The sequence below is a fragment of the Candida tropicalis genome (genome assembly GCF_000006335.3).
Source record: "Candida tropicalis MYA-3404 genomic scaffold supercont3.3, whole genome shotgun sequence".
In the NCBI taxonomy this organism is placed as follows: domain Eukaryota; kingdom Fungi; phylum Ascomycota; class Pichiomycetes; order Serinales; family Debaryomycetaceae; genus Candida; species Candida tropicalis.
The window spans coordinates 1-18,785 of NW_003020055.1; the positions used below are offsets into that span (position 1 = coordinate 1).

At 30.0% G+C, this 18,785-nt stretch overlaps 9 protein-coding genes across 9 annotated transcripts; 5 read left to right on the plus strand and 4 right to left on the minus strand. All coding sequences in view use genetic code 12, as the record gives it.

Annotated features, from left to right (window-relative positions):
- Positions 1 to 204: 204 nt before the first annotated feature.
- Positions 205 to 1,509, plus strand: CTRG_02124 (WD repeat DCAF13/WDSOF1 family protein; the record flags this gene model as incomplete). Its single annotated transcript, XM_002547781.1, has 1 exon — positions 205 to 1,509. The coding sequence occupies one exon, from the start codon at positions 205 to 207 to the stop codon at positions 1,507 to 1,509; it is 1,305 nt and encodes a 434-aa protein (XP_002547827.1).
- A 192-nt stretch (positions 1,510 to 1,701) lies between these two features.
- On the minus strand, positions 1,702 to 2,340 carry PRE3 (proteasome core particle subunit beta 1; the record flags this gene model as incomplete). The annotated part of the gene is made up of 1 exon (XM_002547782.1): positions 1,702 to 2,340. One exon carries the CDS (start codon positions 2,338 to 2,340, stop codon positions 1,702 to 1,704), a length of 639 nt encoding a protein of 212 aa, XP_002547828.1.
- Positions 2,341 to 2,714: 374 nt separating this feature from the next.
- CTRG_02126 (uncharacterized protein) lies at positions 2,715 to 3,527 on the plus strand (the record flags this gene model as incomplete). Its single annotated transcript, XM_002547783.1, has 1 exon — positions 2,715 to 3,527. The coding sequence occupies one exon, from the start codon at positions 2,715 to 2,717 to the stop codon at positions 3,525 to 3,527; it is 813 nt and encodes a 270-aa protein (XP_002547829.1).
- Positions 3,528 to 3,630: 103 nt separating this feature from the next.
- Positions 3,631 to 3,960, plus strand: CTRG_02127 (uncharacterized protein; the record flags this gene model as incomplete). The annotated part of the gene is made up of 1 exon (XM_002547784.1): positions 3,631 to 3,960. One exon carries the CDS (start codon positions 3,631 to 3,633, stop codon positions 3,958 to 3,960), a length of 330 nt encoding a protein of 109 aa, XP_002547830.1.
- OST1 (dolichyl-diphosphooligosaccharide--protein glycotransferase subunit) lies at positions 3,953 to 5,371 on the minus strand (the record flags this gene model as incomplete). The annotated part of the gene is made up of 1 exon (XM_002547785.1): positions 3,953 to 5,371. One exon carries the CDS (start codon positions 5,369 to 5,371, stop codon positions 3,953 to 3,955), a length of 1,419 nt encoding a protein of 472 aa, XP_002547831.1.
- A 930-nt stretch (positions 5,372 to 6,301) lies between these two features.
- Positions 6,302 to 8,797, plus strand: DNM1 (dynamin-related GTPase; the record flags this gene model as incomplete). Its single annotated transcript, XM_002547786.1, has 1 exon — positions 6,302 to 8,797. One exon carries the CDS (start codon positions 6,302 to 6,304, stop codon positions 8,795 to 8,797), a length of 2,496 nt encoding a protein of 831 aa, XP_002547832.1.
- Positions 8,798 to 9,076: 279 nt separating this feature from the next.
- Positions 9,077 to 10,810, minus strand: CTRG_02130 (uncharacterized protein; the record flags this gene model as incomplete). The annotated part of the gene is made up of 1 exon (XM_002547787.1): positions 9,077 to 10,810. One exon carries the CDS (start codon positions 10,808 to 10,810, stop codon positions 9,077 to 9,079), a length of 1,734 nt encoding a protein of 577 aa, XP_002547833.1.
- A 3,134-nt stretch (positions 10,811 to 13,944) lies between these two features.
- On the plus strand, positions 13,945 to 15,228 carry MNT2 (alpha-1,2-mannosyltransferase KRE2; the record flags this gene model as incomplete). The annotated part of the gene is made up of 1 exon (XM_002547788.1): positions 13,945 to 15,228. The coding sequence occupies one exon, from the start codon at positions 13,945 to 13,947 to the stop codon at positions 15,226 to 15,228; it is 1,284 nt and encodes a 427-aa protein (XP_002547834.1).
- A 91-nt stretch (positions 15,229 to 15,319) lies between these two features.
- Positions 15,320 to 17,833, minus strand: CTRG_02132 (uncharacterized protein; the record flags this gene model as incomplete). Its single annotated transcript, XM_002547789.1, has 1 exon — positions 15,320 to 17,833. The coding sequence occupies one exon, from the start codon at positions 17,831 to 17,833 to the stop codon at positions 15,320 to 15,322; it is 2,514 nt and encodes an 837-aa protein (XP_002547835.1).
- Between the last annotated feature and the right edge of the window lie 952 nt (positions 17,834 to 18,785).

An 18,785-nucleotide genomic window follows, 5' to 3' on the forward strand; every position in this document is an offset into this window, starting at 1 on the left:
TATAATAATGTACTAGTTTATGTAATAGAAGTTCTCATATGTAAGAATTTTGTAGAGTATTGTCATTCTGTTATCGCAGCAACTGCAACGATCTTTACACTCGTGAAAAAAAAAAAATTATTCACAATCAATTTTCTCCCCCGATGAGGTTATCTCTTCTACAACAACAACCAACCAACCAACCAACCAACTAACCACCTAGCAATGAAGATAAAAACGATTAGTAGATCATCAGATACATATGTTCCAGTTAAGAACACTCAAGAATCAGCTCTTCCACGTAACTTAAACCCAGCATTACATCCATTTGAACGTGCAAGAGAATATACTAGAGCATTACAAGCAACTAAACTTGAACGTATATTTGCTCAACCATTTGTTGGTCAATTAGGTGATGGACATCGTGATGGAGTTTATGGATTATCTAAGAATTATAATACTACTAATCAAGTAGCAAGTAGTTCAGGTGATGGTATAATCAAATATTGGAATTTAACTGATCGTTTAGAAACCGCTAGTTTTAAAGCCCATTATGGTATGGTTAGTGGGATTTGTATACATAATAATCAAATGTTTAGTTGTGGTGATGATAAAACCGTTAAAGTTTGGTCAGTGAACACCGATGATTTTGACCACAAGATCAACGATGATGAAGTTTACACTAATAAAGGATCTCGAACAACTGGTGGTGGTAGTAAGACAAGTGGTGGGTTGATTAAAACATTTATTGGTGAACATTCATTCAAAGGCATTGATCATCATCGTGAGGATGATTTATTTGTCACTGGTGGTGCAGCTATCCAATTATGGGATATTAACCGTTCTAAATATATCTCCAATTTAAGTTGGGGATGTGATAATATCAATACTGTTAAATTCAATCAAAGTGAAACTAATATAATAGCAAGTACAGGTTCGGATAATTCCATTGTATTATATGATATCAGAACAAACACACCAGTTCATAAAGCCGTGACAAGTTTAAGAAACAATGCCTTGTGTTTCAACCCTATGGAACCTTTCAACTTTGCATCTGCTTGTGATGATACTAATGCTTATAGTTGGGATATGAGAAAGATGGAAAAACCAAAGAAAACATACAAGGGGCATGTTGCACCGGTTATGTCAGTGGATTATTCCCCAACAGGTCAAGAATTAGTCACAGGAAGTTGGGATAAAACTATTAGAATTTTCCCGGCATTGAATGGAAGATCTCGTGATGTTTATCATACCAAGAGAATGCAAAGAGTATCAGCTGTGATGTTTACAACTGATAGTAAGTACATATTGTCTGGTTCCGAAGATACAAGTATACGTGTGTGGAGAGCTAGATCAGATCAAAGAAGTGCAGTTAAATCAGCTAGAGAAAGAGCTAAGTTGGAATATGATGATAAATTGAAAGAAAGATATCAATACATGCCTGAAATTAGAAGAATTGCTAATCATAGACATTTACCTAAAGTGGTTAAGAAAGCTGAAGAAATTAGAAGAAATAGTTCAAAGAAGTAGGTGTTGTATTAATATATATTAAGATTTAAATATCGTAGTTGGTAGAGTATATGTAATTCATCAATCCAGTTGATTTAACGCTTCCTTTGGAGTAACACTGGTAATTGTCTTTCTTCACTATTAATACACCACTACAATAACTCACAAGTGTGAATCATATTCCTGTCATTTATCTAATATTCATTTCAAATTCTATACAATGAATTTTCTTTCAACACCTTCAGAGGTGGCAATAATCATACGTGTGACACCACCAGAAGAACCATCGAATTTCTTAGCCTCTGTTAAAGCTTGAATAACAAATTCAACAGCATCTTCTTTTGACATACCAGATTTGAAATTTTTATCACATAAACCATAAATATAAGTTGAACCACTACCTACAATAGCATATTCTGATTCATGTATACTACCACCAATAGGAACTGAAAAAACTGAACCACTATCAGTTTTCTTGTCATAACCAGCAACAATAATACCAGCAGTTAAATTATCTTTATTATTATAACATAATTCTTGAAATACATTAGCAGCAATTTTAGTTTCTGGTTGTTCACCATTTGGCAATTGACTTGAATAAAGTTGAAGATAATATTTGACTATATCAGCAATTGCTTGGGTATCAGCTGCTGATCCAGAACGACAACAATAAATTGTATCATGTATTTGAGTAAGTTTATCAGTAACTCTATTAGCAATATAAGTACCTGTTGTAGTACGAGAATCAGCAGCGAGAATAACTCCTTTATCAAATTTAACTGCCATAATCGATGTACCCAAATTGACTTCACCTTTTTTCAAGTGATTAATATCAACATTAATTGAATCCATTGTGAGTAATAATTGTTGTAAATATAAGTGATTAGTGAAGTAGTTTGTTGTAATTAGTGCCAGGCGAAATATTTGATTTCTCGTCGCCACTAAGTTTTTTTTTTTCCTTCTTCTTCTTCTTCCAGTTTTTCTCTTTCGTTTTGAAAAGATCAACTTCCGGTACTTTCCACGTGACTAACATCCCTCGGAATTGATTGGATTTTTTTTGTTCGTTGTTAATTGCTTAAGTGTTAGATTCAGGAATTTAAAAATTCTCCCTGATATCATTCTAAAAATTGGACAAAGGGTGATTTACTTTAAAAGTATATATAAAGAGGAGTATTATCCTTACTGAAATTGTGTTTTTGTTCATATTTAATAACCAACTTTTTGCAATGTATTTATTTCATATATTACTATTCATTAATTTAGTAGTTTCTTCAGTTATTCCAACTACAAAATTTCAATTATCTAAAAGTGAACAAAGTTATTTAGAAGGAGATCCAGCTGTTACACATAAAGTTATTTTTACAGTTAAACATGGTAATGTTATATTAGGAGATTTAACTCTTGCATTATTTGGAGAAACATGTCCTGAAACAGTTGAAAATTTTTATCAATTATCAGCTATGACTTATGGATACGGATATAAAGATTCAGGTTTTCATAGAATAATTAATAATTTTATGATTCAAGGAGGTATTTTCCAAGGTAATGGGGGTAAACTGATTTATGGAGATAGATTTAATGATGAAAACTTTATATTAAAACATGATAAATTAGGTAGATTATCTATGGCAAATGCTGGACCAAATACCAATGGAGGACAATTTTTCATTACTAATGTTGATAAAACTAGTTGGTTAGACGGTAAACATGTTGTATTTGGTCAATTGATTGGAGGATTTGATACTTTAGAAAAAATCAGTAATGTTGAAGTATCAGATTCAAGTCCATTGGAACCTGTCATTATAAGTGATATTCAAACGGCTAGTAAATCTGATCAATTACAAGATTCTACAAATTCACAACAAGATGAAATTAAAGATGAAACTACAGATGATGAGCAAGAACAAGAAATAATTCAAGGACCTACTTCTATTTATCGTTATTTATTCATTGGACTTTTGTTGATGGTTGCTGGATTTGCTTATAAAAGTTGGTCCTCTAAAAAACGTAGTGTGACAATTACAACCATAAAGGATTGATTGACGGACAAACCACTTGAAAAAAAAAAATAGCAAAAAAAAAATTCATCTGTAGACAACAAATATACATCAATATTAGAGTCAATAACAATATCAACTAATCATGTCGTCGTCAAGAAATGATTTTCCTATAGTTCATGTAAAGAATTATCCATTTGGAACATCTAATTTAGAGTTATTTGAATTTTTTGGCAAATATGGAAATATTCATCAAATTCGTACAAATTCATCACAACCAGGTACTTGTTTTATTATCTATAAAAATCTAATAAATGCTCAAAGGGCAGCTCAAGAATTAAATGGTGTTAATTTTAATGGAAGATATATCATAACTTCAATGTATCAAATAGATAAATCAAAGATTAATCAACAAGAGATGGAATTAAGACAAGAACAATTGAATGAATTAAAACAAAAATACTCTATTAAATAGAAAGATCAAGTAATCCTAACAAATAATAACTAATTAATCCCAAAAATACAAATCCGGAAATTTTGGCAATCTTGTAAATGAAAGCAACTTGAGTGTATTGATATTTAACAAAAACATCCAATTTATGCAAATCATCAAATAAATTCTTATAATGTACCGTGACTTTAGTATGACCTTTTGAAACATCCAAATAAGATAATTCATTTTCAATACTAATGGATTCAAATGGAATTGGGGATGAAACATTTTGGAATTCGGCATTTTCTGGTAAATAAAATTCTAAATAAACATCTTCATAAGTAACATCTCTTAATGAATTCAAAATAGGGAATTTAATAATATATTCATCTTGATTTTCTTCCCCGTGTAATTTATGAACAAACTTAGATAAATCTTCAGACCATCCAAGAGTGAAATTATATTTCCAACCACCGAAAATTGGATATCTTGGTTGTAATAATAAATGATTCTTGAAGATCTTGTGAGTAGAAACAACACCAACTTTATCGGTATAATAATAATCATCAAAAGCTCTGTCTAATAAAGGAAATTCCAAATGACTTAACGCCCAATGGTTTCTAACCCCTTCATATCTACCTTTCATCCAATCAACTCTGGAGAATCCTTTATCTAATTCAGCACCAGTATTAGTCAATTCATAATATTCTTCAATTGAAACTTTATTGATGTCAGAAGCAGGTAACCAAATAGATCTATTCAAACTGACAGCTTTAGTTAACGGACGATTATGATCATACATCAAACCCATTGGTTTTAAAGCAAATGCTGGGATATCTTCAGCAATTGGACCATATTTTAAAACTTGATCATCAACTCTTGGTTTTAATGTAGGTAAACCAGGAGTTTCATCAACATCAATATGTAATTCCATTTCTTGACCCTTTGACATACCAGAAAGTGCCAAAGTATATTCTTGGGTTACATAAGGTGAGAATGGGAATTTATTAGTTTTATACAACAATTGTTGAGTTGAATCCATTGAAATTTTACTTGGAATACTGATTAAACTATCAATATAGACATAATTAATTTTCAATTCAACATCAGAATTTGGAGCAATTGGAACTGGTAAAATTAATTTATAAACTTTATCAGGAATAACTTCATCAATTTTAATTTCTAATACTTTATCATCAACAAAGGCAGTGAAAACACTCAATTCATCGATACTATCAAATCCATCATTAACAACAAAATAATATTCATTTTGAGGTTTATCATTTATATTTTTAATTTGAATTAAATCAGTTTCTTTAACAAATCCTTTGGAAAGATCAATTGTACGAATATAGTGAGTATTTATCCAGTTATTGTCAAATGATAATGAATCCAATAATTGTGCACTACAATAGGAAAATATAAGTCCAATGATAGCCAAAAATTTCCACATTGTATTAAATATTGTGTAGTAGATGCTAGATGGTTGGTTGATACAGTAGACTACTCTCCTCAAGAAGACAGAGTGTGGTTTTGAAAAATTTCCCGCCCACTTGCACACCGCCAACGAACGAAGAAACGAAAAAAAAAAAAAGAATAAAAAAACTTGACAGTACGCGGTCGTGTACTATTGCTCACTATTTTGGTTTTGACGCGACCGGTTCAAACTTTTTTTTTTTGGTTTGTTTACACTATGTAAAAAAGTGAAGCCATGGGAACAGTCCAATCTACTCGTCAAAACAATGATAACATTTATTGATGATTGGTTGAATCAAAGGTAAGGTTATTATTTGATAAGATCAAGTAAGGTTATTAATATACATCAAAGAAATAAACTAGTTATTGACTCTTTTATGATTGTGTCAGTGTATATTTGCCACGTGACACCCTCCTCCTCCCCACTTATTTTTTTTTTTTTTGGTTGCTGTTTGATGATTGTTGCTGCTGCTGCTGTACATGTGTTGTAAGATTTATTTTTTTTATTATTATCAATGAGACAAATTATCGTGTCATCCCAATTTGATGATGATTGACCACTGGTGTAGTCTTTGATAGATTAACTCTACCTGTAGCTGAATGAACCACCCACTCGGCATTTAGCAACCATCATTATATTTAGACAGGTGGTTAAAACTTGTGTAGTGAAATTTCATTGGATTAAGTTGCTCATTGTGTTTACAGCAATTTCAAGTAAAGGTAAACAATTTTTTTAATTGGCCACTCAATAGAAAATTTTGGAAAACTTTTTTTTTTACCAAAGAAATTTCTAAAACACTTGTTTGCCTTTTTCATTTTTGTTTTTTTTTTTTTTTTTACAACCCACTGGTTTTTCATATTTGTTCTTTTACAACCATCGTGATTGTGTGTATGGAGAAGAAGTAGAATGTCATTTCAAGATCTTATCCCTGTTGTTAATAAACTTCAAGATATCGTTGCCACTACCCTGTTGGCAGATATCGATTTGCCAATTTTAGCAGTAGTGGGATCACAATCATGTGGGAAATCTTCTGTTTTAGAAAACATTGTTGGTAAAGATTTCTTACCAAGAGGTACTGGGATTGTTACTAGAAGACCTTTAGTTTTACAATTAATCAACGTTAACGAAAATGATCCCATTGTTACCAAAGTCCCACCAAAACCACCTGCACAAGAAGATCAATCGTATTCTGATTCTCTGGAGGAAATTAATTTAGAAGACCATTTAAGAAAAATGAATGGCGGTAGTAATACCAAAAACAAGAAACCACCTGCTGAATGGGGTGAATTTTTACATATTCCAAATAAAAGATTTTATGATTTCCATGATATTAGAAGAGAAATTGAATCAGAAACTGCTAGAATTGCTGGACAAAATAAAGGTATTAGTAGATTACCTATAAATCTTAAAATTTACAGTCCAAATGTTTTAAATTTAACTTTAGTTGATTTGCCAGGTTTAACCAAAATTCCTATTGGAGATCAACCAACTGATATTGAAAGACAAACTAGAAACTTGATTTTGGAATATATTTCAAAACAAAATTGTATAATTTTAGCTGTTTCGCCAGCAAATGTTGATTTGGTTAACTCTGAATCACTTAAATTAGCAAGACAGGTTGATCCTACTGGTAAACGTACTATTGGTGTTTTAACTAAAATTGATTTAATGGACCAAGGTACAAATGCTTTAGATATTTTAAAAGGTAATGTCTATCCATTGAAATTGGGATTTATTGGTATTGTTAATCGTTCACAACAAGATATTTCTGAAAATAAGTCATTAGAAGAATCATTATGGGCAGAACAACAATTTTTCATCAATCATCCTGCTTATAGAATTATTGCTAGTAAATGTGGTACTAAATACTTGGCCCAAACTTTAAATAAAATTTTAATGAATCATATTAGAGATAGATTACCAGATATTAAAGCAAAATTAAATACATTGATTGGACAAACTGAACAGGAATTGGCATCTTATGGAGATATTCCAGATTTCGGCAATTCAAAAGAATCACATGGAGCTACTGTACTTGCATTAATGACCAAATTTGCCAATTCATTTGTTGGTTCTATTGAAGGTTCAACAGTTAATGAAATTGCCACCAAAGAATTGTGTGGAGGGGCAAGAATTTATTATATTTATAATGAAATATTTGGATCACAATTGGCGTCAATTAATCCAACCCATAATTTATCAATTAATGATATTAGAACAGCAATTAGAAATTCAACTGGACCTAGACCTTCATTATTTGTTCCAGAATTGGCCTTTGATATTTTAGTTAAACCCCAAATTAAATTATTAGAAGACCCTTCCCATAGATGTGTTGAATTAGTTTATGAAGAATTGATGAAGATTGTTCATAATGTTTGCTCATCAGATATTTCAACTGAAATGAATAGATATCCTAGATTACAAAGTAAATTGATTGAAGTTGTTAGTGATTTATTAAGAGAAAGATTGGGTCCAACTATTAAGTATGTTGAATCATTAATTGAAATTAATAAAGCTTATATCAACACCAATCATCCAAATTTTGTTGGTGCTGCTAAAGCAATGAGCATTGTTGTTGCTGAACGTGAAAAACAAAAACAAATGGAACTGAATAGTCGTTTAAGATTAGCATCAAAGAGAATATTAGAAAAAGGTGTAGAGGAAGAAGGAGAAGGAGAAGATGAAGAAGAGGAAGGTAAAATACAAGATCTTGAAGCCGATATTAAATCAATTGATGAAGAACTTCCAAATAGTCATAAACGTAATGTTTCTCATTCAGTCAAATCTGAATCTTCAAACTCACACCATCAACAACAACAACAACAACAGCAACTTAATCATCAAGAATCATATTTGAATTATTTCCTTGGTAAAGATCCAAATGTTGTTCATCAACATTTACAAACACAAGCACAATTAAATCCAACACCATTTAAATTCCCACCACCACAAGAATCATCATCTTTACAATTCAATACTAATTATATTAATGGAGGAGCAACACCAAATATAAATGTGTCATCACATGTTATTGTTAATGATTTTAATAATAAAATGTCATTATCTGAATCTAATGAATCATCATTTGAAAGTGATGAAACTATACATGAATTAAGTGAAAGAGAACAAATGGAATGTGAATTAATTAGAAGATTAATTATTTCATATTTTAGTATTGTTAGAGAAACTATTCAAGATCAAGTACCAAAAGCAATCATGTGTTTATTGGTTAATCATGTTAAACAACATATTCAAAATAGATTAGTTGTTAAATTATATAATGAGAATTTATTTGAAGATTTATTAAAAGAAGATGAAGGTATTCAAGCTGAACGTGAAAAATGTTTGGAATTATTGAAAACTTATAGAGAAGCATCTGATGTTATAAGTGAAGTATTTTAATATTGGAATTGTATGTGAGTGAATATTGAATTTCAATTTACGTTTATTTATTTGATAATTATTTATTATTATTTTTTTTTTTCTTACTTGAATTTCTGATTATTTATTCATTTTCAAAGTTTTTTTTTATTATTATTATTTTCATTATTATAGTTATAGTTATAGTTACTATTTGTATACCATGTAAATACAATTATATAAATATATATATAAATAAAACTAGGGCTAACTCTGGGCATATTCATTTCATATCATGATATAACATATCATGTGATTAGATCATGTGACAGGGTTCAAAAAGACATCAGATATTTCTTTCCTTCTTGAATAATTTAAATAATGTTTCATCAATTCATGAAATTTCAAATTATATTGAATTCCAAACCCAATATTAATATCATCATGATGATCAACATGATGATTATTATTATCTTGATAATTATTCATATTTAAAAATTTATAAATTTCATCATTACTTTGCAATTTCAATAAACTAGATTCTAAAGTTTTCAAAATAGATAAAGTAAAACAAGGTAAGAATAAAAATTGATCACCAATTAATAAATTATCGAAAATTTTAAACCAATCATCTAAATTAATTAATTTTAAATCAATAAATAAAGTTAACCACCAATTCATTGTAATTAATTCAATTTCAACATCAAGTTTAATAAAATGCTTATATAAATCAGGTATTATCAACAGTAATAAATCTTTCAATTTAACATTTTCTTGATGAATTTGAGATATTGAATTGAAAAAACTAGTTGATTCATTATATTTTGGTAATATTTCTTCAATTAATGAAATAAATAACCAAAATACATCTTCTTCATCTCCATCAGTTATACCTAATAATAAAGTACCAATGATTTTATTCATTCCTTGAACATATCCAATATTGGGGAATTTCTTAACAAAAGCATACAATATCCTTTGAAGTTTATAAAAATAAACACCTGGTTTGAATTCAAATATGTTATTAAAATAATAATTTGAAGGTAATGTGCGATGTAAATCTAATTCAATTTCTTCAATGAATTTTTTGATTTTAGGAGTAATTGTTGTTTTATCAATGGTTACTAATTCTTGATATTCTCCATTAATTCGAATATCATTAGATCCTGATAAATCTAACCATAAATATCTATATCTTAAAGGAATACCAAATTGATTAATTAAATTTACAAATGGGAAATAATAATGATTTAAATTAACTCCTCTAATACCTAAACTTGGTATATCTTGTTTATTCCTACTAGTATTATTATCAAACATAAAATAGTACTTGATATCCTTAATTAAAATATCCCATTTCTTATCAAAATATAAATTTGCATCATCATGAATTTGAGATATTTGTTTTAATTGACTAATTAATCTAGATTCATTATTTTCATTAATTAATATCCCAATAGATTCACTAGATGAATCGTCGTTATCATGACATCTATTATTCTTATTTCTTGATTTGTTCTCTGACAGTATCCTACTAGTTGAAGGTTTTCTTATTTTTTTAATGAATCCATATTTATCAATTTCTAAATCTTGATGATTATAAATTGGTAAAATTATTAATTTTGATTTCTTCCTTTTAATACTTTGTAATTCAAGTGGTAATTCTTGTGAATTCTCAATAATTGAATAATTTTCAAAACTATCTTCTTTGGTATTAGTAGTATTTTCATTATTATCATTATCCCAATTCTTAATTGATTCTAATTCATTATCCAATATAAATTCATCATCATCATCATCTGACTCATCTCCTATCTCTTCCTTAAGCCGTAGCAATTCATTTTGTTTATTTTGCAAATCTTTCAGTAATTGTCTGATTAGATTTATTGGATCATTATTATATCTATCTGAGATTATCTTTCTGATTTGTGATTCCTCAAATGCATGTAATTGGCTCACATCCTCCTGTTGGTTATCATTGTCTTCTTCGTCTTGTATAAATGTAGAATGTGATTTGGGTGGTATATCATCGTTATCCTCTTTAAACGATAACATAACTAATTGTGAATGCCCATATGGTGGCTTGTTTATTGATGGTAGATATCGTCAGTTTGTATAAATTTTTGTTTTTTTTTTCTTTGTGTGTTTATAATTTATTTTTTTTTTCTATCGCGTTACTTCCGCCGATAATCAAAATCACTTATCATAACCATCAATATCCAGCAATGACCGTACTACATGACTCTACAATTAACCATGAGCCAATAATGGATAATATTATCCTATCATCTGTAATGGCTAAAGCAAGGTAAGGCAAAAAAAAAAATGTTGTAAATCTCTTTGTAAAGCGTTCCGTCCTTATGCAGGGGAAATGCTAATTTTCTCTGTAATTTTAAATTTGACAAGTTCCGAACCGGCGACTTTCACACGAATGCAAAAGTCAAATCCAATTCGGCCACGGGATAAAAATCCCAATTAGTTTGCAAATTCCGCTTTACTAATACACCTAAATGGTCAACACGTGACTTACTCTTTTGTGTGAAATAGAAGACGTTAGATCATCTCATGATATTACTTAACACAAAGCATGAGTAGAATAGAACCGGACAGTGTGTCCTTTTTTTTTACACTATAGTTATTGTCCAGATCCCCCAACTATTTAAGGAGATGGATTTTTCCCTACAGTTTTTTATATATTTTTTTTATGTTGAAAAGTGTCCGACATGAAATCAATTGGAGTTTCTAAGTCTAATTGCCAGTCCACTTCAAACGATCTATGACTCGTCCCCAACAAAATATATGAATTTAGTCAATAAGTAAACACACACTTTATTTCTTTTGTATATTTCTGGCGGGGCTGCCATATGATTTGTTGTAAGGTTCTAACAACTGTATTGGGTTTGGTGTTTTTACCAACCCAATGTATTCTACTAACGATAATCATATGATTTAGCAATTGTGTTAATATATGTTTTATTTATTGTTATTTATTAATCCCATAAACTGGTTGTTAATTCTGTAGAATCCTCTATACTTATTCCTACTTCAAGACTAATAAGTAATTTGTTCGTTTGAAAATCGTCCATTAATCATTTGACTAAAATTTTTTTTTGTTCATTACTCGTACGATTAGTTGTTTTGTAGCTGAGTTTTTAGTGATAATTTGGTACAAATTTAGTACAAATTTAGAAAATTAAGATCATCTTACAAAAAACTCAATCTTGGTGATTGTGGAGATGTTCATTTTAGTATAAACAACAACAATATGAAGTTTATCAACCACTACTAGATATCAATTTGATGTTGGCGATGTATCCAGGTCAAGTTTTGTTGGTTTCTCGGCCTATGATTCATGGCGTCGTGGTGGTGGCGGCCATGCATGAGTCCGGTGTAATTGTACATGAAATTTTTTTAATTTTATTTTAATTCACGTTTGCCTGTTTCGTTTCGACACCCTTTAATTAGTTAATTAATCAATCATATCGCCTTACATGAACAGTGCATCGATTGATTGATTGATTACAGAAAAGGGTTCGTCGCTAATCAAAACATCCGCAACTTGTTTCATAACAGAATTTTATCGGAAGAATTACAAATGAAATTATCCTTTATCTCAAATTTGTAGTTGCTGGCGATTGGAAACGAAGTTGAAATAATTAGTCAGGTGATATTACATAATTACACAATATGTAGATAATTACACTAACACGATGAACAACGACGTAATTGAATTCTGTTTGTTCAGATACGAGTGGTGAATATCAAAAGAAGAGCGATATGATGATACTATCTTTCACCAGTACTGAAACACATTAGTTATAGGAGGAGTTCAATGTTCAGTGAAGTTGTTCACTCCTTTGGTTATGAGATAACTTTTCATTGTTTCTATTATTAAACGTAAGCAAGGGATGAAACTTAGGCAATATTACATAGGGGAGTATTTTCTTTTTCTTTTATTTTTTCACGGAGAAGAACAACAAGACGTAGAAGAAGAAGTTACCACGTATCAACTTTTCAATTCAGCTCAACTTTCTTGTGTACCATCATTATCATCATCGTCAGCGCTTATTTCTAACATTGGGAGACTTGAAAAAATTTTTTGTGAACTATTTCAGGTTTTGTACATTCTTTGAACGTTTGTAATTTGCAAAAGAAGGTTCTTTCACCGAAAGGAATTATGCCCTTTTTATAGTATTATAAATTGTTATTCTTCCTCTTCCTCTCTCCCTCTCTCCTACTGTTCACCGAATGCCGGTTTTTCTTCCGTGATTTTCTCCCTTGCTTCAAGTTTCAACCAGGTGGAAAGGGATATGACACTTTCTCTACACACATGCGATACGATGAACAGTTTCCCTCTCAAGATATGATTGTATTATAATTTTCTCCACCAACACTCCATACAATAGTAATAATTATAATAATAATCATCATTATTGTTCATTGTGTACGCTGTAGTCTATTCTATTCTTTTATTCCTCTCTCTATCTTCCCCAAGGTGGGTTTTGTATAATTGTAAAATAATAAATATTTCCGTAGTAGTGTACAAATGCACAATTACCCACAAAATCAGTTTTGTAAACACGGACACGCCCACCACCACCACCACTACCACCATCCGCACGCCTACTAAGCCCATCACATACCACCAATGAAACACTCACAGAGAGAGAGATAACCAATGAAACCAATTGAATCAAACAACCAACAACGTCGACCATATTCCGTTACAAGGTGTTCACCACTCAATTGATAGCACAGCAAGCTCATTTCAGTGAAAACAAGAAAAGAAATTCCGGTGGTCTAGTCAAAAAAAAAAAGATACTTAGTTAGTCGTGCTTACATAATCACACAAAAGGGTGAATTTCTTTTTTCTTTTTTTTTTTTTTTTTCAATTTTTGGAAGAAAATTGTGAAATTATATAAAAATAGCAAAAAGAACACCAACATCATTATCAAGTATCAACAACTATCATTTGTTGGGATAAAAAAAATACTGGTGAAGTAAAGGAAGAAGATCTGGATTATCAACACATTTTTGTATTTATTATTTCAACTAATTGGAAACAGAGGTGGAAATCTTAAAACTTTAAAATCTTATTCCAACCACAACATTAGATCTTATCTTTCTCACCATCATCAACGACAAGGACAAGGACAAGGACAAGGACAACATATAATTTATAATCAAAGATGATGCTTAGTTCAAGACTGCCATATCTTAAATATTTGGCTGTATTATTGACTGTTGTCACTATTTATGTATTAACTCATCATAGTACTACTATTACTTCATCACTTCCTACTCAACAACAACAACAACAGCAACAGCAACCATCACAAGCTCAGCCACCACAAGTTGAAAATGTTAAAGTACCAGAAGAATTGAAAACTGAACCTGAACAAAAAGATCAAAAAAATGAAGAAGTCAAAGCTGAAGTTGAACAAGAATCAACATCCAAGGCCGTTAAACCAAAGGAATCAACTCCTGAAGAAAAACCAAAAAGAATAAAAGCTACATTTGTTACATTAGCAAGAAATGAAGAATTGTACGATTTAATTAAATCTATTCGTACAGTTGAAGATAGATTTAATAGAAAATTCAATTATGATTGGGTTTTCTTAAATGATAAAGAATTTACTCAAGAATTTAAAGATTTAACAAGTTCTATAGTTTCTGGTAAAACAAAATATGGTAAGATTCCAACTGAACATTGGTCATATCCTGATTTTATTGATTTGAAAAAAGCTGAAGAAACTAGAAAGAATATGAAATTAGCTAAAATTATTTATGGTGATTCTGAAAGTTATAGACATATGTGTCGATTTGAAAGTGGATTCTTTTGGAGAAATGAATTATTAGATGAATATGATTGGTATTGGAGAGTTGAACCAGGTATTGATATTCATTGTGATTTAGATTATGATTTATTCAAATACATGGAAGATAATAATAAAGTTTATGGTTTCACTATTTCAATTCATGAATTTAGAAAAACTATTGAAACTTTATGGGATCATACTAAAAAATTCATTAAAGAAAATCCTCAATATATTGCTAAAGATAATTTCATGGATTTTATCAGTGATGATAATGGTGAAACTTATAATTTATGTCATTTCTGGTCAAATTTCGAAATTGCTAATTTGAATTTTTGGAGAGGTGAAGCTTATACTAAATATTTTGAATATTTAGATAAAACTGGTGGTTTCTTTTATGAACGTTGGGGTGATGCTCCAATTCATTCCATTGCTGCTAGTTTATTCTTACCTAAAGATAAAATCCATTATTTTGAAGATGTTGGTTATAGACATGGTGTTTATACTCAATGTCCTTTAAATTCTCAATTCAGATATGACCATAAATGTCATTGTAATCCTGATAAAGATTTCACTTTCAGAGGTTATTCTTGTGGTAAGAAATATTATGAAAAAATGGGTTTAGAAAAACCTAAAGAATGGGTTGATTATCAATAGACATCCTCCATCAAACAATATTTTGTATAGTTTTATTTTTTGATTATAGAAAGAAATAACAAACATTTGTATATTATTATTATTACTACTACTACAAACCAGTCCAGAAGTAATCCTTGTCAACTTTGAATGAACCAATCAATGGTGTATTATCACTTGAATTACCAACAAGGATTTGATATTCACCTGATTGAACAGACCATTCTTCAGCATATTCATCAAAGAAAGCAACTGAATATTTAATAGGTAAAACAATTTCAACTGTTTTGGATTCTCCTGGTGTTAATTCAACTTTATCAAAACCTTTCAATTCTTTAACTGGTCTAATGACATCAGTTTCTAATTTACTAACATAAACTTGAACAACTTCTGAACCAGCAACATCACCAATGTTAGCCACTTCAACAGATACCTTGACATTGTCACCATTATCAACAACATCGACTTGTAAATTTTTCATTTCAAATTTAGTATAACTTAAACCAAAACCAAATGGGAAAGCAACTTTTCTTTGTAACTTTTCATAATATCTATAACCAACAAATATATCTTCCCCATACAATACTCTACCTCTTTCAGTTTTAAAATTCAAATATGTTGGATTATCAATACCTCTAATTGGGAAAGTTAAAGATAATTTCCCATTTGGATTGACATCACCAAATAAAACATCAGCTATAGCATTACCAGCTTCATTACCCCCATACCAACAATGAATCAAACTTTTATAATTTTCCAATTGTGGGAATTCAACTGGTGTACCTGATTGATTAACAATAATTGTATTTGGATTTGCTTTAATTATACTAGTGATTAATTCTTCTTGTAATCCTTCTAATTTCATATGTTCACGATCATATGATTCAGCTTCCCATTCACCATTTAATCCAACACATAATACAACCTTATCAACTGATTTAGCCAATTCTATAGCATGTTCAAGTTCTTTTTGAGCATCAATAACTTTAATCATACCAAGATTAATACCACCTCCAAAATATTCTGCACCTTTATTACCTAATGTATAAGTTGGAGCTGAACCAAATTCAATAGTAATTTTATAAGTTTTATCCTTGATTAATTTCATAGATCCTTGTTCTTCAATAGTACCACAATTGAAAAATGATTCACCTTTAGTTTGTTTAGTTTTATTATCAACTACAAGTTTACCATCAATAAATAACTGTGCAGTTCCAACAACAGTCAATCCAAATAAATATTCAGCAGTTTCATCAGGAGTAAATTCACATTCAAAATCAATATAATATAAACCATCTTTTGCTTTATCATTATAATAATCAACTAAATGAAAATTACTCAAATCAAGATCATGATCATCAATAAGTGTTCTATTATCAGTTCCTTTAGGTTCTTTATAAAACTTCATTGAATAACCTTTTTTACCGGTTCTTGGATTAATAACTTGTTCACCCAATCCTGGTAAAAATTTATGATTATGACAACCAACGGTATATTTTGGAGTTGAAGATAATTTTTCACATATTGAATCAAATGGATTAGTTGTATAATAAGCACGTAATGAGGCTGAACCACCACCGCAATAAACTGCAGCTTTAGCATTTGGTCCAATAACAGCAATTGAATCATCTTTTTGCAAAGGTAATAAATTATCTTCATTTTTCAACAATACAATTGAATCTTGCGCTAATTTACGTAATAATTTTCTAGTTTCTGGAGTATTATTATCAGTATCTTCAGGAGCATTTTCAGGAACACCTGAACTTTCACTTAATTTTTTAATTAAAGTTAAAACATTTCGAACTCTTTCATTCAATACTTTAATATTCAATTCTTTAGTTTTAATCATATGACCAATTTCATCATTTCTTCTAAATACAGCAGGACCTGGCATTTCTAAATCTAGACCTGCTTCCAAGGCTTCTTTACTGGTAAAAGTACCAAACCAATCACTCATAATTAAACCATCTTTCCATCCCCATTCATTTCTAACAATTCCTTCTAAAATTTCTTTATTTTGAGACATATGAACACCATTTACTTTATTATAAGAAGTCATTAAACAAGAAGGACTTATATCTTTAAATAAAATTCTAAAAGGTTCCAAATAAATTTCTCTAAATGCTCTAGGAGTTAAAATTGAATCACTTGAATTTCTTTCATTTTCTAAATCATTACAAATAAAATGTTTTGGAGTTGATCCAATACCTAATGATTCAATACCTTGAACAATAAAACTTGCTGATTTACCAGTTAAATAAGGATCTTCACTAAAAGATTCAAAACCTCTACCACCTAAAGGACCTCTTTGAATATTCATAGTTGGTCCTAAAATAACATGACTTCCTTTATGTTTAGCTTCAATTGCCATTAATTCACCTGCTTTAATTAATAAATCTTTATCAAATGTTGATGATAATCCAGTTCCACATGGGAAACATCCAGATGGTACAGAATCAAAAAATTTTGTACCTCTAATACCATTAGGACCATCTGAAAATCTTAAACTTGGAATAGATTTTGAAGGTATTGGGAAAGTATGCCAAAAATCTTTACCTGCTAATAAACTGATTTTTTCATCCAATGTTAATTCATTGATTAACTTATCAATATCAATTGAAGCCATCGTTAGTTGGTTGGTTAATTGGTTAGTTCAATTGAGACAAGATAGAAATTAGGAAGTGGAATTAATCCAGGGTTTATATAGTCTTTTTTTTTATGTTAATTGTTTGTTGGTATGGTGAAAAGTGGGGGAGTATCGACTTTATAACTTATGGAACAATTGTCGGAAATTCTCCGTTCTCCGTTTTCCGGTTGTCTTATCCTCCCCCCTTTTTTTTTCTCAGTTTGGTCGTGGGACTTAATCTCCCACGACGTTGGGCCCAATTCTACGGCGAGGGCTTCTTTTCTTAGTGGAATTATAAATTTATAATTGCAAAAAGGAAGGAAGGTCAATTGAGAATTCTAAAACAATAATGTGGAGAAGAAGAAGAAGAAGAACAACAACAACAAGAAAACTACTCTTAAACTTTGTCTACGTTTTTGACTATTGTTATTAATGTTCGATGTGGCTCGAGTTTGGTTTGTTCTCGGATTGAATTAACTTTTCAAATTCATTAATCGTTTGATTATAACACTCTAGAGGTTACAGACATTGATAAGAAACATTGTTGTATATTTTCGGGTTTTCTTTGATCAAATTCTAGATTGGTGTTTGATGCATGTACAACTTTACTAATATAAACCTTAATTGTTCAATTTACAAAAATGTTGCATCACGTGTATAACAATTCATGAAATAAAGAACAAAGTCTTTGTAATTTCAGGGAGAGAGTATTTAATTTAATCCTTATCAGTAATAATAGATTATACATATACCTGACATGCAATATTACAACAACAACAAGAAGAAAAAGGAATTTTTCTTACTATGATTTGATTCCTTGACCCTTCTTTTTGTAAAAGATAACTTGGTTATAAGTTGATGATAATGGAGATATCGTTAAATATGGTCGTGGGAACAAGAAGAAAAAAGCCGCTTAATATGTGGTGCAATTACACTTAAAGATTCACAAACA